This window comes from Pantherophis guttatus, chromosome 2, assembly GCF_059756535.1.
Source record: "Pantherophis guttatus breed Tessera chromosome 2, ASM5975653v1, whole genome shotgun sequence".
In the NCBI taxonomy this organism is placed as follows: Eukaryota; Metazoa; Chordata; class Lepidosauria; order Squamata; family Colubridae; genus Pantherophis; species Pantherophis guttatus.
This window is the reverse complement of record NC_142064.1, coordinates 145,479,821-145,506,178: the sequence shown is the minus strand read 5'-3', so window position 1 is coordinate 145,506,178 and position 26,358 is coordinate 145,479,821. Positions and strand designations below refer to the sequence as shown.

The window sequence follows — 26,358 nt, the reverse complement described above, 5'->3', positions numbered from 1 at the left end:
AATCGAAACCACATCAAGCCAAAGAGATACAACAAGCAAGTCACACCTTCAGGAAAACTCAAAGCAAAATGAGGAGTTTCAAAGACACAGAAATATCCGGTATTAAATATGCTTTCAGACAATTAGCCAAAGGAAAACAAAAACAAATATTTAACTAAAATACTGATTTCCTGGAATAGAGGAAATTGCTAAAAGTCATGACAATGAAGTTACAAGAATTTAATGGAAAGTATCTGGCTGCCAATTTCTTCACAGAGGAACACAATTCTCCTCTTTTCACACTCTGACAAGCTGATTTCCCAGTAGGCGCTTTCTCTGTTTCTTATGCATCCCATGCTGATGGAGAAGGAATCACCTCTTTTTAAAAATAGAAAAAGTTAAGGTGGAATTTTCAACCAATGAATTCCAGTTAACAGTACACAAGTTAAATCTCAGTTAAAAGCCAAAGGAAGGAAAAGTCCAGATGTGAAGAGACATGGCCTTGTAGAAAAATATTCAGAAACCATTACAAAAACAACAAGGGCAGAAGCAAGCCCTGGGAAAGAAGATAGTATTAGGAAGAGACCAGGGGTGAAATCCAGCAGGTTCTGACAGGTTCTGGAGAACCGGTAGCAGAAATTTTGAGCACTTCGGAGAACCGGAAAATACCACCTCTGGCTGGCCCCAGAGTGGGGAGGGAATGGAGATTTTTCAATATCCTTCCCCCAGGAGTGGGGAGGGGATGGAGATTTTGCAGTATCCTTCCCCTGTCACGCCTACCAAGCCACGCCCACAGAACCGGCAGTAAAAAAAATTGGATTTCACCACTGGAAGAGACTCCAGCTGGCTCCTCACTGATTCAATTTATATGCTACTAAAACTGTCCTTGTCGTGGCCTTTAACCAGGTGAAAACAGTGCATGATAGGGCAACAATTTTTGAACTAAGGTACCTCAATTGGGCTAACTTACAGAATGTATCTAAAATCCAGGACTCATGACTCCTGAGAGAATGAAATTTGGGGAAGTTATGGCTGCTTCAGAGTTTCTGGCTGCTGCTGTGCTTCTGCTATGGTCATGTAATCTTCATTTACAATGTTCCATGACAGTTTCCAAGCCAATCTAACAATCCCTTGCTCCCTCCCCCACAAAGCAGCAGCCACTTACCTGGTTGCTGGGAAGGGGAGGGGAGAGGAAGGGAAGGGAAGGGAAGGTTTCCGTTGTCCTTACCATATTCCCACAAAAAAACTCAATGGGGAACCCAGCCAGAAGTTAAACGTTGCTTTCACTCCCACTGCGTTTTTGCCTTTAATCATCCTATTTAGATAAGGAAATATCTCCAAAACCATGACCCCATGGGGTATGGCTTGTTTGATAAGATACAAGAGGGAGGAAAGGTAAAACAAGCAGACTTACAAGGTTCTGTTACTATAAACTACCTCAATCAAGTATAAGTAGATGTTCCTGAGGAGTTGACTTCTTGATCAAGTTTATCTTATAGCACTGACAAGACAAGCTCAACAAATTCCCCATTCAATATTTTATTGCAGGAAAAACAAAGCAGAGAGATGTGAAATGTTTCCACAAATTCTCCTGAGCAAAGGCCATCTCCAAAAGTTTACATTTGAGCCACAAGCAGGCCTGAGTGCTTAAGAAAAGCTTATCAACGGAATCCAAAACATCACCAACATAGTAGAGTCTTCATAGATTGGGAGGAAGCAGAAGTGGGCCTGAGTTTCCTTTAAAGCTGAGCTATGTGGTTAGACAGACTAAAAATGGCTTTCGTCCAAAAAAAAAAAAAAAGAGGACAGAGAGGCAGATTAGGTTTCACCAAAGGCTCAGATTCAATCCCTCCAAGTCAATTGGGGTAGATTCCAGACTAAGTGACATCACCTTGTGATATCACTGGAGTCCCACCACAGACCTCACCTACTGTTTTGTGGAAGAGGATATGGAGAGTCATCTTCACCAGTTTAATAGGACATGTTGCTGCTTCTAACATATATCTTCTCCACCAAGGCCAGCTAATCAGCTCTGCCTTGAGTCTCCCAGCAGAATCTTATTGGAGAACACCTACTTCGCCTGTGTCTCTTTCTTCCCCTGTGTGTCCTGGTTCTGTCAGAGTTCCAGCAATAACACTAGCAGAGTCTGTGTGTGTGTGATATGTTGTGGAGAGAATGGCTTCAGGGATAGGGGAGCTTTAGGGACATGGGGAAACCCATGTCCTGCTTACATTTCAAGGAACAATTGCAGAACAGAAATATAAATAACTCCTAAATACAATTTTCCTATCCAGGGCTGTTTAACCATATTTTTGATACCCTCCAAATGTTATTCATACTGCAGTTTCCTACAACTCCGGGAGTTGTAGTATCAATATCTCTAGAGTGGACCGGATTGCAGAAGATTGTTTATGGGGTTTTATCGTCTTCTCCAGAGAGGATAAAAACTGAATCAGAGCAGTATTATAATACAGTTACATGAAGATGTAGACCAGCTCCATAAGCCTTTGGAACTTGGCTGTAGCTTGGAAGCATTCTATTAAATTCAGGAGAACATTCAACTAATGTCCATCCCCTTTTTAAAAAATGGGTGGGCTTCAAGAACTAACAGAACTATAAATCACATCCAGCGATATGCCCTATTCTAAAAAGCTACTCTGCACAATTCCTTCTATCATCAGCAATCTATTTGGAAGAAAGCATCGCTGATTTAAAGGTGCCCCTGCCTTCTACGAAGTGGAGCTTCAAGGAGAGGAGATGGGGTTAGCTTTCCCAGAAATTCTCTAAAGCAGCACCCCCCAATCTTTTGGGCACCAGGGACCAGTTCTGTGGAGAGAGGTTTTCCTGAAAACTGGAAAGGGCCTGGTTGCGCATGCTGCCTGCATTCCGCGGATGGGGCTTCGCTTGTTTGCATGGCTCCGTTCGCTTGTAGGTTGCTTCTCTCCTTGATTGGTAAGTTGTAGGTTGCTTCTCTCCTTGATTAGTTTCCATCTATTGCTTCTTGTCCTGCCTTCAGCTGCTTTGGGAAATAGGTTGACCCCCTTTTCTTTGTGGCAGCCCCTCAAATATTGGAACACTGCTATCATGTTGCCTCTAGGCCTTCTTTTCATTAGTCTAGACCACGGGTGTCAAACTCGATTTCATTGAGGGCCGCATCAGGGTTGTGTTTGACCTCGGGGGCTGGAGTGGGAGTGGCTAGGGTGGGAGTGGCCAGGTTGATGTCACTCATGTTAGGGGGGCCTGTGGTGGCCCGAGTGCTCTTACAGCAAAAATAGAGCTTGAGTGGGCCACATGTGCCCCCCCGGGCCCTGTTTTTGGCCACAACGGCCTCCTGGAGCTCCATTTTTCTTGGCAGAGGCACTGGGGGCTGGTCCTTCGCTGTTTCCAGGGCAGCCTTGCAGGCCAGATCTAAGCACCCCGTGGGCCGGATCCAACTCCCGGGCCTTGAGTTTTACACTTCTGGTCTAGACCATGGGTGTCAAACTCGCAGCATCAAGGCAGTGACACATGATGTATCGGGACTTTTTTCCCCTTCGTTAAACTGGGCTGGGCCAGCACATGATGCATCCGGCCTATGGACCACAAGTTTGACATCCCTGGTTTAGACATTCCCAATTCCTGCAACCATTCTTCATATGTTACAGCCTCCAGTTCCCTAATCATCTTTGTTGCTTTTCTCTGCAATCTGCATTCCTTCCTTCCTTATCCTCCCTTTTTTCTTTCCTTTTTTCCTTCTTTCCTTTGTTTTTCCACTCTCATTTGTCTTGAGGACTCCAGCAGCTACTAGGGAATGTTCTCTTCTCCTTTCTCACTGCATCTCCAGTTTCGGCCAGCTCCAGCTACCTGCTCTCAAATGTCTTTCTAACATCAAATTGGAAATCTGAAGTCAATTTTTCTCTCTGTTCCAATTCCCAATCTGGATTTGGCAGACTTTTCAAGCACATTAAATGTTGTTTGTTAAACCCCAGACAGTCCAGCAAAAAAAAAAAAAAAAATCAGGCAATCCTATCTGACTATTAACAATGTTAACAAAGGATAGTCAATAACCATTAGCTGGCAATGCCATGCAAGCAAACCTTATAATTTCTAAAGGATTCTCTCCTGTACCTACAATGGCTATCCTGAATTCTTCTCGGCTCGCTCATGGGAGCAGAATTAGAGACAGCAAGGCACCCCAAAAATATACCTTCTGCTCAGAAATGCATGGCAAAGTGTGGATGTCAAATGACAGAAGAAAAATGCATGCTAAAGGCAAGGCTGAATAAACAGAATTAATAAATAGGTATTTTGAAAGCATCACTGCAGGAGGCAGCAGCTATCAGGCTTTGGGTGATCTAAAAGAGACTGAACAGGGTCAGGCCTAATTAGTATTTGGATGGAACCACCAAGAAAACTCAAAACTGCAGAGTAATTGAAGAAACATCCAAAGGAAGGCTGCAACAAGTCATTTTGACATTATTGCTAAAAATGTCCATGAAGTCATCATCCAGAATCCAGCTTGGTATGAAGGAAATTGAGTTTATCTTGGAAATACACTGAATTTCCTATTTACTTAGAAATGGTTACATATAAACACAACTGTTTGATCCATAGTATTTTTTTTAAAAAATCTTCACGCAACTGCATACCTGGAGAAAGTATAAATTTGCCCATTGCATTGTAAGGGATCCTCCTACATAGCTGTTGGATTACACTGTTTCCTTGTCCCTCTTTATTGCCTTTTATGACTGCTTGAACTGTGAGTGTTTTACTTTTCCTGATTGGTTGGAGAAGGAAGTCCCTACCTCCAGCCAATCCTGGAGTTCTTGAAGCATTTTCTGCAAGGAATTCCTACTTCATCCTCACATTACAGATCAGGGTTAGGGAAGAGGATAGTTAGCAGCAGGAAGGCTAGGCCATGCAGAGGAGTGGAAGAAAGAGGGGGTGGGTGGAAGTGGGGAGGGAGAGAGATGGTAAAAATAAACAGGAATTCACTCAAAATAACTCAGCACCCAGCATGTCCAAAAAAGGAGGAGGGCCAGAAATATTCATGCAAGATCGTGTATATGTGTGCATGTTCCTCTGAGTATCATCAGTGACTGGCCAAGGCAGGGGCACAAAGTGGCCATTACGGAAGCACTGAATAAGTTTTTTTTCCAATCAGGGAAGATCGTATCCAAGATCCACACCAGATACTCCAGATATTTTTATCCATCTCAGAGTTCCCACATCTTTCTTTCCTTCCAGAAAAAATAAAATGAAATAATTAACATTGTGATCAATACGTATATGTTATTCTTCCGCTTCTAAAAGAAGTCAACCCTACTCGTAGCCTATTGCGGAAAATATTAGTAGTAATTATAGTAATGGTACTCAGGATGTTTGACAGCCAGGCAGTAGACAGATTATGACATGATAGTACCATGAAAAGCAGCACATTATTATGGTGCGTAATTTAAAGTGGAGAATTACCCTTTGGATTTCTTACTTCGCATACCAAAACAGAAGGTCTCTTCTGCCAAGACAAACCCCCCCCCCAAAAAAAAAAAAAATATAACTGAACCCACCATCCTGCTTTGAGTCTTGCCTAATTCTGGTAACAAATCTATAAAAAAGTGCTGTCCTTCTCCAAAAGGTCACAAACGAGTGAACAAGACAGAATACAGGAGCCTCTGCCACAAATAACTGCCTGGAACAACAAGCACAAGGACAATCCAAAATAACCAGAGACACGATAAGAATTTTGAGTGCTTCTTTGCTCAGCTCTGGCTTCTCCGGCCATCAGCTTCCCAGTGAACAAATGAGACAGAATTGGAAAGCACCATTTTGTTCTTGTTGCGATATTTTCTGGATCAGACTCAATAAAATATTTGAGAATTTATAGTTTAAATATAAATTCTTTTATTTACATAAGGCATTCTATATTCACTGAATATTCGCAGATAGAAGCAAAGGAACAGTGGTGAGCAGCTCTTTATATACACAATGGGTGGAGCTATATGTACAAGTGATGAGTCATGAATATATTATAAGTCAAAGAATCAGTTAACCCTTGATGTCTCTTATATACATTATTTACACAATAGGGGATGAGGCATTTATATCTAACAAATCCCCCTCTAAATGCCGATTAGTTATACAACACCAATTACATTCAGGTTCAGAGCTGTACAATACATGCAGTTTGGAAGTTAAATATTTATGTTGTTTAGAAGGTAGAGGCTTTGTTAATATATCAGCTATTTGTTCTGAAGTATCACAGTGTACAGCTTTTATAAATCCATCGTGAGACAGTTGTCTCACATGTTTAAACTTTATATCTATGTGTCTGGACCTTTGTCCAATAGCATCAGATCTAGAGATTTCAATAGCTGCTTTGTTGTCCTCATTCATGATGAAAGGTAAAGCAGGTTTCTCCCAAATTTCTGAAATTAAGTCATTAAACCATACAAGATTATTTGCAGCTTTGGATAAACAAATATATTCTGCTTCCGTCGTTGAAGTGGCTACTAGTTCTTGTTTGCCGGTATACCAATAAATTGGACAGTTATTTAAAAAGAAAATGTAGCCTGATGTACTTTTTCTGCAAGATGTATCTCCTGCCCAATCAGCATCTGCATAACATATAAGTCTTGGTTCTTTGTTACTATTTGGTTCTAATACAAGACAAAAATCTATTGTGCCCTTTAGATACCTTAAAATTCTTTTGATAGCATCCCAGTGATATATTGTTGGTTTACTGACATATCTGGATAATAAATTGAGTGGTAGGGCAATATCTGGCCTAGTCCAATTGGATATATAAAGAAGTGAACCTATGATTGATCTATAAAACGTATTATCCTTAAATTCAGGAGATGATTCATTAGTGTTTCTGAGAAAGTCAGTTTGCATGGGAGTATCGCATGGTTTAGCATCTATCAAATTACATTTGTTCAAAAGTTCTAAGATCTTATCCTTTTGTGTAAGTTGGAATCCCTTTTTTGTTTTGCTAATCTGTACACCAAGATATTTGTTTACTTTACCCAATGATTTTAGTGAGAAGTGTTCATTTAACTTCTTTACAAACATTTCTCTTTTTTCTTTGTGTTTACCAATATATAAGATGTCATCTACGTAAATTAACACAAATTCAATACAATCATTACTCTTTTTGATAAAGAAACAGTTATCAGCAGAAGTAGCATTAAAATCCATAGTTTTGAGTACCTTCACTAAACAATCATACCATCTTTTACCGGATTGTTTTAATCCATATAAACTTTTGTTTAACAACCAAGTTTCATTTCTATTAGTGTATTGACTGTGAGGGGCTCTTACATATATTTCCTTGTCTAATTTTGCGTGTAAGTACGCAGTCTGTATATCGTATTGGAATACATCAAGGTTGAGTGCTGAGGCTACCACTAAAGCTGTTTTGACACTCTCTGTCCTTACAGTAGGGGAATAAGTGTCTGTATAATCCTCTGGATATTTTTGTGCGTAACCTTGAGCAACTAATCTAGCTTTGTATAGTGAATTGCCTCCTTCCAGATTTTTAATTTTATATATCCACCTGGTGCCAATAATAGTTTTATCCTTAGGTGCAGTTGTGGGTGTAAACACATTTAATCCTTGCAAACTTTCCATTTCTTTTTTCATGGCAAGTTCCCATTTTTCTTTTTCTTCACGAGGAAGTTTTAGTACTTCTTCGTATGTATTAGGAGTTGTTGGTTCACTATTCATATTCATTATGTAATCTTTATATTTATTTGGCATCTTATTCCTGTTGTTTCTAATGATTCTTTCTGGTTTGCTATTGTTGTCATGCATATATCTTGCTTCCTTTTTAGTTAATGTATCAATCTTTATTTTGTGTTGGCTATTTGTCCATGTCTTTGTTTTGTTCTCATGTTTGTTGGTATTTTGTTTATTTACAATTCTTTCGTTATGGTATTTTGTTTCTAGGTTTTTGTTTGGGAATATTTCATTAAGATGTAATTTAGACCAGTTGGCCTGTTCATGGAACACGGCTGATCTGGAAACTATAAACTTATTATTACTATCAATGAACCTATATCCTTTTGTGCCAGTTTCATATCCCATAAATTTAAGTCTTCTGGACACATTTTCTCCCTTCCTTCTCAATTGTTTAGGTATGTGTACGTCTGCAGTGACCCCAAAAATATGCATATGTGCCAATTTTGGTTTTCTATTATACATCACTTCGTATGGTGTCTTATTTATGATGCTGGACCATGTCCTGTTTTGTGTATAATTTGAATAGTGTAGGGCTTCTGACCAAAAATGTTTGCTTAAGCCAGCATCCTCTAATGTACATCTAATCATGGTTTGTAATGTGGAATTCTTTCTTTCTGCAATTCCGTTCTGGAATGCGGAAAATGGACTGGAAGTGTAATGTAGCATTCCTCTATCCTTTAACCATTGAGAGAATTCTTTGGACATGAATTCACATCCTCTATCTGTCATAATTTGTTTTATTCTAACATTATGTTGTGTCTCTACGCGTTTATAAAATTCCTTAAATTTTTGAAAAGTCTCATCTTTATGTTTTAATGTGTAAACAAAACCATAACGACTATAATCATCCACTATCGTTAGGAAATAACGTTTTTTATATGTGATTGATGGAGTAAGTGGCCCTACTAGGTCCATGTGTACTAAGTCAAAAATTTTGTTAGTTGTTCTAGCAGATTTTTTTGGTTTGGAACTAGTTTTCAGCTTTGTAGATTTACATACTGAGCATTCCAAATAGTTTTCACAATTTTTTATTTTGACACCTTCTACGTGTTCAGTCATTTTTTGTACTACAGGGAAGCTGGCATGTCCTAACTTTCTGTGTAAGACATGAGCACACTCATCATGAATAGGTTTTCCTATCTTTGGTTTTTTCAAATTATGTGTATCAGTATGATCATGAGTTATTTTACAATCATCATTGTCACTATTGCTGACATTTTCATCATCTGTTTCTATACATTCTTCAACATTTGAATCAATATTATGTAACCATTCTTCTTTTGTTATAAGGTAAGGTAGTCCTCCTTTAATCATTACAGTACCTATGTTGCACTTATTTTTCTCTAGAATTGCTTCTCCCTTTGAGAAAATAATATTAATATTAGAGTCCCTACATAACTTCAAAGCACTTAATATGTTATGAGGTATTTCGGGTATTAACAATACCCCCTCTATTTTTCCTAAACCAGGCAAAGTTACATTTCCTTTGCCCAATACTTGAACCTTTTCTTGGTTAGCTACTTTTATTACAAACTTATCTTCTGTGAAAGAAGACAATATGTTTTTATTATTAGTGGTATGATTTGTGGCTCCAGAATCTATAAGCCAATTATTATTTTCACCTTGCTGTGGTTTTGTATTGTCATGTTTATTTAGTCCATTCAGTGAACCAGATTTTCTATCTCTCGAATTTTCCCTGCCCCCTCTATTGTCTTTGTGGTTTGGTGGACTTCTATATCTGTGTCTATCTATAGAAGGTTGTCTATAATTATGTCTGTTCGTGTATTCTGGTCTGCGCCTTTCTCTTGAAAATCTGGGGCAATCTCTTCTATTGTGTTCTCTGGATCCACAATTATGGCATCTATATGATTCATTATATTTTTCTTGGAAAGCTACTTTCCTAAAAGGTATATGCTCTGTGTGATTGTTAGAGCGACTTTTTCTTGAGTTATCCTCAGTTATCAATTTGTTGGATAGATTTTCTATTGATAAATATCCTAGGTTAATGGTGTCTAAATGTGACATAAAATTGTCCCATGATGAATCAAGTGAATTGATAATAACACTTTTCATTGTTTGGTCAGAGATTACTTCCCCCTTTAATTGCAGTTCAGCTCTTATTTTGTTTAAATGTATTAAATGCTCACTTATAGAAACCCCTGGTTTTACTCTAGATGAAAAGAAATCTTTAGACATCCTTGTTGTGGTGGCTACACTGTTGCTGTGAAACAAATTAAACATACATTGAATGATTTCTGAAACAGTTAGATTTGATTTGATGCTATAATACATTGCAGGAGATATGCTGGCTATTATTAGAAAAAAGGCTCTATGGTGTAGATTATCTATTTTTAAAGCCCAAGGTCTCCTTGGGGGATTAGTAATAAAAAATAGCAAATTCTCTTTCATGAAAATAACCTGAAGCTGTTGATACCATTCTTGTAGGTTATTACCATCAACCCTTAATTTTGGGAAGTCACTGGGCAAGTTCCCTATACTGTTTTGACCGTTACTCACAACCTGAGGCAGTCCGTGGTCTTGCAAATGCATAAAGTTGCAGAATGGTGTAGGGATGTCAGCAACGAGTCTGTGTGGTTCTCTCAGAAATTCAAATCTTCCCGGGTTGTCTTCGTGTCTTCGCGCATGCGCACTTCTCATTCTGTCTGTGACTTCGTCGTAGAAGGTTCTCTCCGTCGCCGCCTGATCGCTCGGTTCTTCCTCAGATGAGTCGGCCCCTGGCTCGGTTTTTGGAGTCCTGGTGGCAGCGACCGTTTCCTTCCTTCTCTCCCGAATAATGTCGCTTGCTTCTGTTTTCGGTGTGGGGTGGAATCGGCAAGGCTCTCTGGGCTCGGGCGTTGCTGTTCTCGAGTTCGGGATGGTGACAGGCAGTTTTCGATGTGCTGGTTCGCTTGCTTGCTTCTCCGGCGACTCTCTAGATATTTTTAATTTTGGTCCAAATGTAGCAAAGAGCGTTTTTATGGCAGATTTTACTTGTATATCTATTAAGTCTTCTTCATTTTCTGTTTCTGATTCTTCGGAGGTGTGCGATTTTTCTTTTTCATTTTTCATGTCGTGCAGGGTTTTTCGCGCCAGACATTTTGAATCTGGCTTCCTGATTGGCTCAGCTTCGTTCATCTTGGGAGTCAGTTGTAATAAAGATGGCCGCCATTCAAAATTTCGTGCGGGACCGCTGCTCTCCCTCTTCGCTGTATTTTTGTCTGTAAGCTCATCACTTACTATTTTTGGATCTTTTGCTTTTTTGGTGTTGATGTGTTTCTCTTTCGCTGCTCCGTTGTTTCTTATTACATCTTGGAGTTTCGCGATGAGATTTTCATTACTCTTTTGGCTCTTCAAGATCTTTAGTATTTCTGACCTGAGTTCGTTGTTTTCTGCTTCGTTTTGTTCATCATCTTCATTTATTATTTCCTCATCTTCTGTAGTGTATTCTTCAGGTTCATTTGAAATTGCGTTTGTGGATTCATCTATTATTTCTGAATCTTCTTCCATCTCTTTGCTGTATGCTCTGGTGTTGGGTCTATTTCTTTTTGACATGTTCAAGTTCTTATTGAGTCAATCTAACCATCCTCTGCTACCAGATTGTTGCGATATTTTCTGGATCAGACTCAATAAAATATTTGAGAATTTATAGTTTAAATATAAATTCTTTTATTTACATAAGGCATTCTATATTCACTGAATATTCGCAGATAGAAGCAAAGGAACAGTGGTGAGCAGCTCTTTATATACACAATGGGTGGAGCTATATGTACAAGTGATGAGTCATGAATATATTATAAGTCAAAGAATCAGTTAACCCTTGATGTCTCTTATATACATTATTTACACAATAGGGGATGAGGCATTTATATCTAACAGTTCTATCCCCAAAAGGTAAAGAGGCAGCGTGGTTTAATCCCTGAATAGGGAGATTTACACTTGTTTCCCAGCACGTCTCTCTTGCTTCTGACACAAAAGGATGACAGAAGCCCTATAGATATCACTCCATTAAGCACACCACAGATGAGGCCCGGTCACATGTACTCCTCCAGGTAGGCCACTGTGTCAGATAAAAAAGCAAGGGAATATTTGTACCCGCTTGAGTATTCAAGGGACCAGGGGTGGGCTTCAAAACTTTTAGCAAGGGTTTCTCTGCCCGGTTGTGGGTCGGCATGGCCATGGTGGGCATAGCCTAGTCAGCCTTCTGCAACATGGCGGGGGTGTTTTTGCCCTCCCTGGGCTCCGGAGGCTTTCCTTGAACTTCCAGGAGGGCGAAAACAGCCTCCGCAGGCTCCGGAGGCCCTCTGGAGGCCAGAAATGGGCCCGTTTCTGGCTTTTCCGGATTTCCGGTAGGCCTGTTTTTCGCCCTCCCCGAGCCTCCGTGTGCACCCTGCACTTACCTGCATTCAAAACAGGCCGCGTGGGGACTCCTGGGAGGGGCAGAGTGGGCGGGGCCAGCCTTGAGTGGGATTTGGGGATTCTCCGAACTGCACAGAATCTTAGTTAGAAGTTCTCCCAAACCCATGCGAACCCCCAGCAGCCCACCCCTGCAAGGGACTATTATAGGCTAAGGAATCAGAGGAGAGTTCATAGTATAAGTGAAGCTGATCATGCAGAAAAACAGCGATTTTTATGAACAGCTGAACAATCTGGTACAAGAGATGACAGAGGAGGAGCACTATTCCAATCTCTGGAGCCCTCCGCAGAGTAGGTCTTAGTAAAGGAGAAATTATTTATTTATGCCAAGTTCCTATTTCGTCTTCAATGAGTTCAATCCCTTGTTTGAAGTCTCTACAGACCCATTCAAGGATGAAGAATGCGAAGAATGTCTTGGGATGGGCAGGAAGGTGGGGAGAGATATAACAGAGAAGAATTATGTAATGATTGCTGTCCTGTCCATTTAACGAAAATGCACATATGGACACCAAATCAAGGAAACCTTGGTTCCCCACCCCCACCCCACCCCCAAGCTGCTATAGTAAGGACAGCATTCTTGCAGGAAGGGAAAATGCCAAAGCCCCTGTTTGATATCAATGCTCCAGCCCCACAGCGAGAAGAGAGGATAAGCTGATAGGCTGAAGCTTGGAGGGCAGGGTGACATCAGTGATCCAGGTGAGAAGGCCAGAAGAAGCCTAAAAGGAAGGAACAGTGTTCCATGAAGGCCACTGAGATGTGCTTATAGAAGCAGCTGGCAAGTTCCTTTTCCTCTGCATACTTCCAAGGCTCTCACAGGCGTAGTCTTTCACACATTGCCTGGCTGAAGCTAGTGTTGGAGTAGCAGTACAGGCTGGAGGTTCACAGTAGTGTGGGCAGGAGACTGGACAACGGTCCCTTCTACTGCCAGAATCAGAGTCCTGCCAGGAAGCCAGCAAACACCATCCTGGAATCTCTGTGGGTGCCTGACTGACTCTGACAGCCAACCAACAAAAGAGTTACACATAGATTTGGGAATACCAAGGTGCCCTTTCAGTACATTCCTTCCACAACTGCCAGCTCAGCCTCTGAGTCATAATGAGTAGACTGTGGGCACCGGCCAAGCATGCCACCTTCTCTGATTCAGTTGTTGATTGACAGGTGTTCCTTTGGACCTCAAAAGAAGTGGCAAACCCCAAAATTAACTGAAGAAAAATTCTTCAATCTATTCTGCTGAATGATCATGCAGGGAACTCATCTCCCCTCAGAAAACATAAAATTAAATTCCTACACACAAAGTCACTTCACTTAAGGATGCAGGTTCTACACGGGCACCCAGTGATCAAGCTCTCCTTCAGCGTGACAATCGGGAGATGCAAAATGTGTAACAGGAAAGAAATTCCCAGCACTATTCATTTGATCTGTAGGGGTAGATAAAAGTGTTTTCTCAGGAACAGACAGACGTTTTACATGTACTGTAGAAGATTTCACGATCAATCTCCAAGAATTATATAGAGGCCAGAAACTTTTAAAGAATCAGTGTCAGTCATTTCATATATTTAACTGATGCTCTATTTAAGTTTTGGGTATTTTTTCACATACTGCTGATCCAGTTCTACAGAGGAATTATTGAGTCTGTCATCTGCACCTCTATAACTGTCTGGTTTGGCTCTGCAACCCAACAAGACAGACACAGACTTCAGAGGATAATTAGAACTGCAGAAAAAACAGTTGCTACCAACCTGCCTTCCATTGAGGACCCGTATACTGCACAAGTCAAAAAGAGGGCTGTGAAAATATCTACAGCCCCCTCACATCCTGAACATAAATTATTTCAACTACTACCCTCAAAACGACGCTATAGGTCACTGCACACCAGAACAACTAGACACAAGGACAGTTTTTTCCCGAATGCCATCATTCTGCTAAAAAACTAATTCCCACAACACTGTCAAATAATTTACTAAGACTATATTACTATTATTCTTCTCTTCCTTGCTAGTATCTATCTCTTCCCACTTATTACTACAACCATGTTGCTTGTATCTTTCAATTTATACAGTTTTTTATTGTTTCCTAATATGATTTGATAGCTTATTAGTAACCTTGACTGTCATTAAGTGTTGTATCTTTTTATTCTTGAGGAATGTATTTTATTTTCCTTAAGTTCACTGAAAGCATATGCACCAAAGACAAATTCCTTGTGTGTCCAATCATACTTAGCTAATAAAGAATTCTATTCTATTCTATTCTATTCTATTCTATTCTATTCTATTCTACAAATTGGAATAAATTCCCTATATAACATTTTTCTTTTCTCTGAGTGCAGCAGTATAATTGCCGCCCTAGAGACCAATCTAATGCTAGATGGACAGACAGACTCTTCTGAGCCTAATTTACATCACTATGGACGTATTTTGGGGTCGGGGGACCCAAAGGATCACTTTTTTTTTTTTTTTGCTGTGAGGTTATCAAGTTATTAGTGATAAAGAAAGGCCACTTTAGGCACCTGGATACTTAAAACTGGTTTATTAAAGCAGACTGTGTGCTCAGCTGGGAGAGTAAGGGAATTGTATACACTCTCCTGTACTAAAGGAAGAAATATAAGAGGTTTGTAGCTTTGTGAGACTATTTGCTATATTTGTCACGGCTGGGTTTATCCCAGAATAAACCATTCCAAATTCCTGTAAATATGGATGCATAGTTACACACTGTCCTTTTGTAGAGAATCTTCCATCTAGGATTATAAATGTGCTGGTTTATATGTGTGTGTTTGTATTATCTTCATTAGTTATATAAACTGGATGACGCTTTCTGTAACTGGCAGCTAGAGTACTCATAAATGCACTAGCGCGTAATAGGATGGGAAGGAAAGGGAGCCTTTCACCTTTCCAGCCAAAAGTATAAAAGTATTAACTGTCCAGAATGGTAAATCATGAATGGCAAAATATAACAGAACCCACAATGGTTATTTTTCTCACACACCCCGCTCCCGTTGCTCCATTACACACTGCATTGCATTTAAGGTCCACTTTAAAATCAGCTTAAGGATTTTATTTATATGTTACGAACCCAGAGGTCTTATTATGGCCTGGAATGAAAGAATTCCCATTTCCATTTGGATTATTGATTTCATCTGCCTTTGCATAATTGAGGAGTTGAGGGAGGGGGCAGGCCTGGCAGTTCCCAGGGAAGGAAATATAGCAAAGAAGGGAAGGAAGCAGCAGCTTCCCAGGTTCTTTAGATGGGAGATATTATTTCACATACACACCCCTAGAGACTCTCAATGAAGGCCGAAGTAGAGCATCTGGAGCTAAGTGGAGCTTGGGAGGAAGGGAGGAGGAGAGAAAGGAGAACTGGACTTGGGATGTCATTGCTTAAACGTCCCATTACTAATTCTGGGTGCAGCCAGTGGCTCTAGCAGTTGTGCTATAAATATTCATCATTACCTCCATTTATTCTCTACAGTCTCTTTCAGGACTATTAGGCCTTTGGCAGAGAAGCTGAGTCGGAAATAAAATTGATCTCGCCCTCAGAATTTTCTCACATAGAAGAAAAAAAAATTACAGTATGGGAAAAAACAGAGAGCAGGGGAGTGTAGAGACATTTAAATGTGATTATGCTCAACCATCTTTTTCTTTTTTAATGTTTTTTTATTTTTTATTCCATATACATATTTTGTGGACAGTACATTGACTGGGTCAAGTCTTTTTTTAAAAAACAATGTTAACACTAATAATACAAATCAGTATATATAGTCCTAATTTTCCAACTTCAACGATGCTATTCTCTTTTTCATAATCCTTTTTCATTTTCCCATTAATTCATTTAAACCTAAATAACATTTCTTTACGCCATGTATTTGTTCCCCTACTAAATGCTATTATCTAATATTTTAAAAATTACTCATTATACCACCATAATATCCAGATTCCAAATGTGTAGGATTATTAATAGCGCCAAAGATTAACAATATTTAATCAATTCCGGGAGTGTACCTCCAAGTCCTCACAATTTCCAATCCTTAATATATAAAGTTCATAATATATTTTAACACACTGTAGATATTAATAATACAACTAAATTTCCTAATCCTAAATTTCCATCTACTCATCTTGGTTTATTTTATGTATAAATATGTATATACTCCATGTTAGTAATTTTCCCTTTTATTATATATTTTCTTATATTTATATTTCTTATATTTTCTTATGTTTTCTTATTATCCATCGTCTCTTAACCTTTTAGAATCCCATCATTTATTGACTTTTTAGTCAGCCTTTTATCTCTCTCTCTCTCTTATATAGAGAACTATAGTCCTATAGCTCTAATCAAGCATCTTTTTCTGAGAAACTGCAGCTGGTAGTGGCCCGCCAAGATTTACAATTGGGCAAATATATAATGAAAGAGATAACAGTGCATTTTACATAACTGCCATGCATTGTCTTGCACCAATGAGCGTTCTGTATAGGGAGATAGTAATGTCTGAAGAAGCCTTGGAAGGTCAGTGGATGAGAATAAAACTTCTTATTCTAGGGATCCTAGGGAACAGGATTACAGAAAAGACATTGGAATTGCTCTTCACACAACAAGGGCAATGTTCTTACTAATTTGCCTTGAATTGGGTTGGCAAGGAGATACACGGGTGGCATTGCTATAGCAAACTTTTGGACTACAACCAGTGGTATTTATACACCCCCCCCCCCAATGATAATGTTTCTGCACCAAAATAATTGCAGAAAAGCATTTTCCAAAGTCTCTCTCCCATCCCCGATTTCTAAGGCTGTAAGAATATCAAAGTTCTGGAAATTAAAATGAATTTGATGGAAGAGATCCATAACCAATCTCCCATTAAAAACATCTGTAACTTCAAATGAATGTGAATTCCACGCACGGATTTGCTATACTAAATCAGATAATTACTGTAATTTTAGTATTAGCAATACTGGTTGGGTTCACATATCATGCCAAAACATATTGTGGTCTAATTGTTGTTTAGTGTGATGTGTGACGCTAGCTGGCACTGATTCTCTGGGACCTCAAACATAGGGGTTTTTTTCCAGCGCAGAAAAAAATGCTGGGATCTTCTGAGGTAAAATATATCATCTGCTATCTGTTACTGAGGAAAGGAGAAATTTAATTTCTCTTCCTATACATTTGCATCCATCCCCTGATTGCCCTGTTAGATATAACACTGAAGAAACAGTTAATTGCTTGGATGCCGAATAAATCTTTCTAGATTGAAACAGACTGAACAATATGAATTAGACCCAAAGTGCCCTACACAAGATCATGTGCAATGTGTTTATCACTTACTGAAGTGAAAGATAATTACACAAGGATATAGATAACTTGTAGGCATATTGTAACTGTGTTACAAAACATCCAAGCTACAACAATACAGGTGATCCTTGAGTTACAACCACAACGGAGCCCAAAATTTCTATTGCTAAGCAAGATGGTTGTTAAATGAGTTTTGCCCCATTTTACTATCTTTCCTGCCAAAACTGTTAAGTGAATCATTGTGGCTGTTAAATTAGTAACCTGATTGTTAAGTGAAGTTGGCTTCCCCATTGATTTTGCTTGTCAGAAGATTGCAAAAAGTAATCATATGATCTCGGGACACTGTAAGTGTGACACAGGTAGTCCTCGACTTACAACAGTTCGTTTAGTGCCTGTTCAAAGTCACAATGGCACTGAAAAAGTGACTTATGACCATTTTTCACACTTATGACCATAGTGACATCCCCATGGTCATATGATCAAAATTTGGATGTTTGGTAACTGACAAAACCTTTCCAGGGCTGAGAAGCTAAGTATGGTTAGTATTTGAATGGGAAGTTGCCAGAAAACTCTAAGAGTAAGGCTAGATTAGGAAGCTGAAAGGCACCTCACAAGAAGGCAGTAGCATGTTGTCCCAAAGGTGCTTTTTCAAGAGGCAACTCAACTTCCTTGTTTTTCTTTGAAGACGTTTTGCTTCTTATCCAAGAACTGAAGAAGCTTCTTGAATAAGAAGCGAAATGTCTTCAAAGAAAAAACATAAAATCCAGTTGCCTCTTGAAAAAGCACCTTTGGGAGAACTACAGTATGACTTGGATGACTGAGAATCTTCAGAGATATTTAGCAGCAGCATGTTGTTATCAACACAACTGCAAAGATCTGGTCTAAGAATTTGTCCCAAGTTTGATTTAACTTTACTAGCTGACCCAAAAGAGGACATTTAGATACAAGCACTATAAATGCAGAATTTAGTTCCAGGGAACGCAAACCATTATCAGCTTTTATTCATTATTCAGGCTTTTGGCTACATTTGTGCTAGTGGCTCTTCATTTCTGGCGATTCTGTACTTCAGTGTGTGGCACTACAATGATGTTGTACTGTTATGCTTTCAGCAGTTTTGTGGATTTAAATATGCCATTTTTAAGTGGGGTTTTAGTGAACAACAGCATCATTATGAAATACTAATTTCCCCCCCCCTCACTGTACAGTAATGTTGTGTGGTAAAATTTATTGTAAACTTTTTTCATTGATTGTTAAAAGTAATTCCAAAATAAGAAACCAAGAATATATAGATTATAAAACTTGTATATGGATATTAATAACTTACTGCAAGTAATATATCACAGTTATCTTTCTCTGCATGAAGCAGCAACTACAGAGGGAAAAGGCAATTATCTAGAAATTCTACTGGCATGTATCATAGAAGCAGAGCGAGTTAACAGTGAAGTTCTGAAGAGAGGAAAACTCACATTTTACATCATTTTGAGCAAAGGCGGATAGATCAGTATCTGTTGCAGACCTCTGGGAGATTTATAGTAGAAGAAAGGCTAACTACAAGAAAAAGCAAAAAAGCATTTTCACTTCTTAAACCAGTTAACTGAAATCAAGAAAGCTTGGAGGAAAATAATAATACGGTCAGGTTGTTAGGTTGAGCTTGTTTTCAGAGTCACCTGGTTTGACTATTTCTACCATCTGAAGCAGGGGTGGGTTCTAAATTTTTTTACTACCGGTTCTGTGGGCGTGGCTTATTTTGTGGGTGTGGATTGGAGGTCATGTGACTAGGTGGGCATGGCTAGTTGGTCAGAGTCATTTCTGGAAGGTCCTCACACTTACGACCAGTCCTCGCACTTACGACCTGACTCATTTGTTTGCTTTTAACACTGATCAGCTGTAGGATGGCCCTTTGAAGCCCCACGGCAAGAGTTTAAACAGTTTTTTTCCCTCTAGTCATCAGCTGGGACTCAGGAGGCAGCAATAGATTGGGGGTGGGACCAAATAAAAGGTAAGAATAATGTGGGTGGGTGGGGGGGAGAACCAGTTTAGTGACGTCATACCATCACCGCTGCCGGCTCGGTCGAACCAGACCGAACCCACCACTGATCTGAAGGTGATTTTGTTTTCTAATCCCGGTACATTTCATTTGGGCTTGAAGGAAAATGGAAAATCTGTAAAGCTACTGTTTCATTGCAGGGCACTAAGATCAGGAACTGAGAGAAGATGTGAGGTAAGAATGACTTCCAATGGAAAAACGGAGCTACAGCATCTCACTACACCAGCAAGCAAACCAACCCTAACATCCCCCCATCTGCAGATCTCTTTTTGGCTACGCACAGCAGCTGAGCCAGAAATCAATCAGTTCGGCTCTGCCAACACCACTGACCTTGTGGGAATGGGGAGGTTTGCAGCCGCTTTCAAACTGGCAAAAAATCCTCACATGGATGTGTTTGGGGAGAAGAGTTGGGGGTATGGACTTACATTATCTGAAATTTTCCCAAGCTCATCCAAGGCCAAAAAGAAACAATTTAATCCATGAATTGAAATGAAAGCATGAGATCAGTCAGAGAAAAAGAGTGTTTGTGTTCTCCGCATACATTAAGGCTCTCAAAGGGCAGAAGAGCTCAGAGAATCATAGAATGCAGTGAAAAGGGGGAAGCTGCCGCTAGCCCTTAACACAACTAGGTGTGTAACTGTCTTCTAATACACTTGTGGGTGGTGATGGGGGAATGGAATGCAGAATTGGTTCATTCACTGAAAATTCGAAAATTCAGATGAAGAAGAGAGCAAGGGGGAAGTTCACAATTCTTCTAGAAACTGTCCCAGCCTTCATTTGGGATTTTCTTTGGAAGTTGTGATGAGTCGCCTCTAGGCGAGATGGGCAGCATGTAATTTTAATAAACAAATAAATGACTTGCAGACCAGATAAAAGCCTCCAAAGTAACTTTTACCAGCTTCTGCAATCCTAGCAAACATAATATTTTTGCTAGGATTGCAGTGTGTCCGAAGTTTTACTCAAATAATTCAAAAAAACAAATTGCAAGATATAAGAGTCCACACTATAATATTAGATACAGTAAGGCCTTTATAGATACTTTATACAGATAGTCCTCTACTTACGACCAAAATTGAGCCCAAAATTTCCGTTTTTTAAGTGAAACATTTCTTAAGTGAGTTTTATCCCAGTTTACGACTTTCCTTGCCACAGTTGTTAAGTGAAACACTGCAGTCGTTACGTTAGTAACATTGTTGTTAAGCGAATCTCCTTGTCAGAAGGCTGCAAAAGGTAATCACATGATCCCAGGAGGCTGTGACCGTCGTAAATATGAATCAGTTGCCAAGTGTTTGCATATTGATCACGTGACCATGGGGATACTGCAACAGTCGTAAGTGTGAAAAACAGTCGTAAGTCACTTTTTTCAGGGCTGTTGTAACTTTGAACGGTCACTAAAGGAACTGTTGTAAGTTGAGGACTACCTGAATACTGTCAGACATACATACCAGTAAATATGATGCTCTTGCTCTTATCATCTTTATGAAATCTTTTTGCTATAGACCAGATTATTTGCCAAATATTACTTTTGTGCAGCAAAGTTTAGTCTGAGTGCTCAGGCCATTGTTCTCAGACTAGCACTTACCAGAATAGAGTCTTTCATTCAAGTTTCATGCTATACCTGTGAAATTAGCCTCAGAACAGGGCTAGTCCTTCATGTTCCCCCAGATTAAGCTCAAGGAAAGAATTATTTTGCTTGTGGCTTTCATGTTGCAATACAAACTGCCACAGAAGTGTGCCACAAAAGTGTAACATCACCTACACAGAAGGATGGATCAAGGAACAGGGTTTGGGGAGAATGTAGCTTTTTCTACAGATGTGAAGTCTTTGGAACTGGAGGAAAAGACGAGGACTCATTCCCAAAATTATGCTGTACTTTTGGGGAACCTCCAAGCATCTTCAAAACACAGAGCACAGGCTCATTGAGTTAACAAACGCCCTCCATGCCATGGTCCCTCTTTTGTTGCATCTGTGAGCTGCTGCAGAGCTTCTAACTATGCAAAAGGTGCTATTATGGCCAGCTCATGAAACTCATAAGTGTTTGCTTCGTTACTTGGGAATAGGATGCTGAATTAGGTGGCTCTTCTTATGCTTGAATCTCAACTCAAGTGTAAGAAAAAGAAGGAAGCTATGATTTGTTATAGTGTCTTGTTATAACAAACATGTCAGGCAAAGTGACATAAATGTGCTTGTGTCTGCAGTTTCTCAGTACCTTTGCAGGAAAATTTGAGTTTTTACATCCCACAACTTGATCCCTCTTATTTAAAAATCAAAGTACTTTGGGACAACTCAGTTTTTTAACATTGTTTCTGTTGCGGTTGCTCATAATCCCATCATAGATTAAACAATGGGAAGTTATCAATGAGAACTAGACTGTGTTGCTTCTCCGTGTCATATAATATATGTGGGTATATACATACTTTTGTATTTATTTGTTTGTTTATTTATTTTATCATGTTTATGTAGTGTATATTAGAGGTGGAGACCCTTTGAGAGCTGTCTGCAATGAAATTTCATTTTAATGTATGCCGATTAGTGTACATTCAAAGTGACAATAAAGTTATTCTAAGTCTAAGTCTATCACAGTTGGGTTGAATGGAGCTGATGTATCATCCACAAAATATAGATACTCTTTTTAACGATCATGATCCAAGGACCATGGCCAGATAATCATTTCCTTGCTAGCTAGGGCTGAGGACCTGGGACTTTTGCGGATACTGCTGAACTTCTAAAACCCAACAGATCCAACCAGCATCACTAATGGTGAGAAAAGATGGACGTTCTATGGCCTGGAAGCATGTGGTGTCCTGCTTCAGAAGATTGGCAGACTTTTAATTGCTATCATATGAGTTTATCTGGGAACTATCTATAAAATGCAGTGAGTTCAATGTTTATAAATGTTGTCTTCCCTAATTATCAGTCATTCATAGGGACATTGTTAATCTGCAAAGTACTTTCCTGTCTACATTTGTCTTTTGAATCCTGCTACTGAATCATAAATATTTCCATATATAGATGAAGAAATGAGATTTAAAGCTATCAAATACATCCACGAATGACATGGTAACCTAGTGTTAAAGAACCTTTCTACCCTTAGGCCATAATGTTGAGTGCTAGTAAGACAACTACAGGTAGTCCTCGACTTATGAGCAAAATTAAGCCCCAAAATTCTGTTGCTAAGCAAGACAGTTGTTAAGTAAGTTTTGCCCCATTTTACGACCTTTCTTGCCAAAGTTGTTAAGTGAATCACTGCAGTTATGTAATAACATGGTTGTTAAGTGAATCTGTCTTTCCCATTGACTTTGTCAGAAGGTTGCAAAAGGTCATATGTCCCTGGGACACCGCAACCATCATAAATATGAGCCAGCTGCCAAACATCTGAATTTTGAGCATGTAACCATGGGGATGCTGCAATGGTCATAAGTGTGAAAAACAAAGTCACTTTTTTCAGTGCCATTATAACTTTGAACAGTCACCAAACAATGGCTGTAAATTAAGGATTATCTGTAGTTAATTTCTCCATCACTAGAATCACATCTTGGAAAGCAGTTACATTTTGGTAGCTTCAAGCTACTCTTGAAGAAATTGTGGAAGCCCAAGATTCTAATACAATATTATTTAAGTTCCAGAATTAGCCAGAGCCGTTCGTAGCCTACCTTTCCAGGACAATTTCTTTTACTATTTATTTATTAAATTTACAGTTTATGCCACCCATCTCACAGTTCGAGGTGACTTCATTTTTCCTGTTTGCAAAGGTTGCTGATAGACTAGACCTGACTGCAAATGCTATTTAAATATATATATATATATATATATATATATATATATATATATATATATATATATATATATATATATTGTACCACTACTATTATAGGAAAACAAGACAATAGAGTCCAAGAAGCTGACAACCACTACCAGTAAGGAAAAAAAACCGAGCAACATTTCCAGGAAGGAAGGTGAATGAGGCCATCATGGAAAGTTCAGTAGGACTGAAGTGATCTTCAGCGGCCTCTTAAAGAGCAAGGGCTAAAAGCTGCAGGCAAAGCAATTATAAGCTTCACTTTGTCAGTAGCCTCACGGCAACATTACAGGGGAAACAGATCCTAGGTCACAATATCCCCAGAGAAACCAAGCATGGAAGAAACCAAACACTTCAGAGAGTCTGAAGAATTCCCTCCACTCTTTCTAACTGAAGGAAGATACTCTCACTCCACCCTTTGGGGACCAGAGGCCTCCTATGATGCCATCCCCAAGATCTCCTAATGCATGTGCAAAACCACCCAGCTGACAGGTTCATACAATCATGATCTGGCTTTCCTATTCAGATCACAGGGTCATCTTCTCCTCTGATTTCTGCTCCAAGGGGGGAATCTCAGCAGACTTCCCTGAGTGCATGGCCCCTTGCTTCTGTAAGACATTGACTTTCTTTCTTTCTTTTTCTTTCTTTCTTTCTTTCTCTTTCTTTCTTTCTTTCTCTCTCTCTCTCTCTTTCTCTCTTTTTTCTTTCTTTCCCTCTTTCTTTATCTCTTTCTCTCTTTTTTTCTCTTTCTTTCTCTTTTTTCTTTCTTTCTCTCTTTCTCTTTCTTTCTCTCTCTTTCTCTCTCTCTTTTCTTTCTTTCCCTCTTTCTTTCTTTCTCTCTTTCTCTCTCTTTTTCTTTCTTTCTCTCTGTCTCTTTCTTTCTTTCTTTCTTTCTTTCTTTCTTTCTTTCTTTCTTTCTTTCTTTCTTTCTTTCTTTCTTTCTTTCTTTCTTGCCATTTCAGTGCTTCTGCATTTACTCCCTGCAAAGCAGTAGTCAGAATTGCTGTAGCCAGGAGCTAACTAGGAATATAGCCCTGGCAAAGAAAACATTGCCTTCAGCAATGATTCAGCTCCCTTAGCACTGAATAAGACAACGGCATCTCTCAGAAGTCCATCTTTCCGGTCTCAAGCAGGAAGAAGAAAGATTGATTTCCCCAAAAAATCAGTTTATAAGCGTAAAAAAGAAAACATCTCATAATACGCTAGGGAATCTATTTAACTAGGGAAAACAGTAAGCTTGTGGGAAGGGGCTGTAAGGTAAGGTTTAAAAAAAACCCTATGAAGATACTCAATTATCACCAAAATAATGCAAACTCTGACAACACACCCATCAAGATCAAGGATTCCCTTCCCTCTATGGAAATATTAAAAATATTTAGGGTAGGGCAGTGGAGAATGTAACCACTGGCTCAGTGGATCTAACTTTCACACCCTGTAGATGATGTACCCAAATTGCATTGGAATTTAAAAAACAAAATAACAAATATCCACCACGGGACCGCTGAAAGGAAACAAATTGCTCTTAATTTGGTCGTCCTCCTCCTACTGCCAAAACCGGAGGCATTAGCAAAGGAAATATCACCGATTGTATATTCCACGTATTTTACACCCAGAATCAGCTTGTGTTTTTTTTTATTGCAATAGCCAGGGTATTAGGCAAGGGGTTGATGAATTTACACGAGCGGCGTTCAAGCTCAAGAAGATCTCGAGAAAACCTGAATTCAGAAGACTCCCGGAAAGATGCGCGATCGTGCTGATATTAAATTATCAGGCGAAAAGTTTGATCGCCTCGTTCTTGTGACTCCAGATCGTCCTCCCAGGGAGACCATCCTCTTTTCGGGCTTGTCCCCGGGATCAGCATCCAAACCTCCCGTCCTGGAAGCCGGGCGTGTGGGGGGGGGGGGGGGGCGGACGGGGACACACGACTTACCAGCTGATGGGCTGCGGACTAAGCTGCTGGTGCAATGCCACGGAGAAGCCAAAGAAGCTGCCGTTCTCTCCCCGCTTGACGATGGGCTCGGCGACATCCAGGTTGAAGGCGAAATTCCCCCAGAAGCAAAGGCTGAGGAGGAGGCACAAGAGGCGAAAGTCCAGCGCCCCAAACATCCTGCGAGGCGTCGCAGCAGCAGCAGCAGCAACAACAACTGCAAGGCGAGCCCGGCGAGAGCCACCGCGGCTCCAAAGAGCTTCGCAGCCCGCCGTCCCCTTCGGAGAGGCTTTGCTGCCAGCTGTCCGCCTCAGTCACGGGCCTTGGCTCGCCCTCTGCGCTGCCCGAAGGCCGGCCAACCTCGGCATGTAACCAAACTCCCGAGGCGAGGCAACCTCGCCCGCCCGCGCGCGGGCTCTCTTTCCCTCATCCATTCTGGAGTGCCGCTGGGCGGAGCCCCGCGCTCCCACAACAAACACGCCCTCTCCGCTATTGGACACGAGGGAGCGGAGAACTGGGGAAGCAGGTGCTGAATCCCGCGCCCAGGCCGCGCGATCCGGGTGGGCCGCTATTAAACACGAGGTCCAAAGGGAACCCCGTTAAAAAAGACACTGGAGGAACCTGACTGCCACCCAGTGACGCAAGAAAGAGCTCCTCCTTGCCCACGATTGGCAACCCAAATCTCAGTCATGGTTGTCCCAAAGGTGCTTTTTTCAAGAGGCAACGGGACTTTCTGATTTTTTTTTTTCTTTGAAGACGTTTCCCTTGTCATGCAAGAAGCTTTCTTCAGCTCTGACTGGATGGTAGGGAATGGAAGGATTTATACTCCTTTATTTTTTTTTTATACTATTGGCAACATTTTCTCTTTTGACGATTGATGATAGAGGACTTCCAAGCTCCTCCTTGCCCACTATTGGCAACCCAAATCTCAGTCATGGTTGTCCCAGAGGTGCTTTCCAGAGGACTTCCTTCAGCGGTGAAATCCAGCAGGTTCTGACAGGTTCCGGAGAACTGGTAGCGGAAATTTTGAGTACTTTGGAGAACTGGCAAATACTACCTCTGGCCGGCCCCAGATTGCGGTAGGAATGGACATTTTGCAATATCCTTCCCACCAAGCCACACCCACAGAACTGGTAGTAAAAAAAATTTGGATTTCACCACTGACTTCCTTGCATATTCCAAGTGGCGGCTTGG

The 26,358-nt window shown here is 40.2% G+C and overlaps 1 protein-coding gene across 13 annotated transcripts in view; it reads right to left on the bottom strand.

Annotated features, from left to right (window-relative positions):
- The window catches only part of ITGA7 (integrin subunit alpha 7), a 74,100-nt gene extending 48,294 nt beyond the window's left edge, over nucleotides 1–25,806 (bottom strand). For 5 of the 13 annotated variants that reach the window (XM_034412542.3, XM_034412540.3, XM_087886961.1 and 2 more), the window contains exon 1: nucleotides 25,168–25,806. In XM_034412542.3, coding sequence (XP_034268433.2) covers nucleotides 25,168–25,343 — 176 coding nt within the window. In that variant the 5' untranslated portion in view covers nucleotides 25,344–25,806. The remainder of the gene's footprint in view (nucleotides 1–25,167) is intronic. The other 8 variants (XM_087886965.1, XM_087886963.1, XM_087886970.1 and 5 more) reach the window with 6 other exon arrangements.
- Nucleotides 25,807–26,358: the final 552 nt, after the last annotated feature.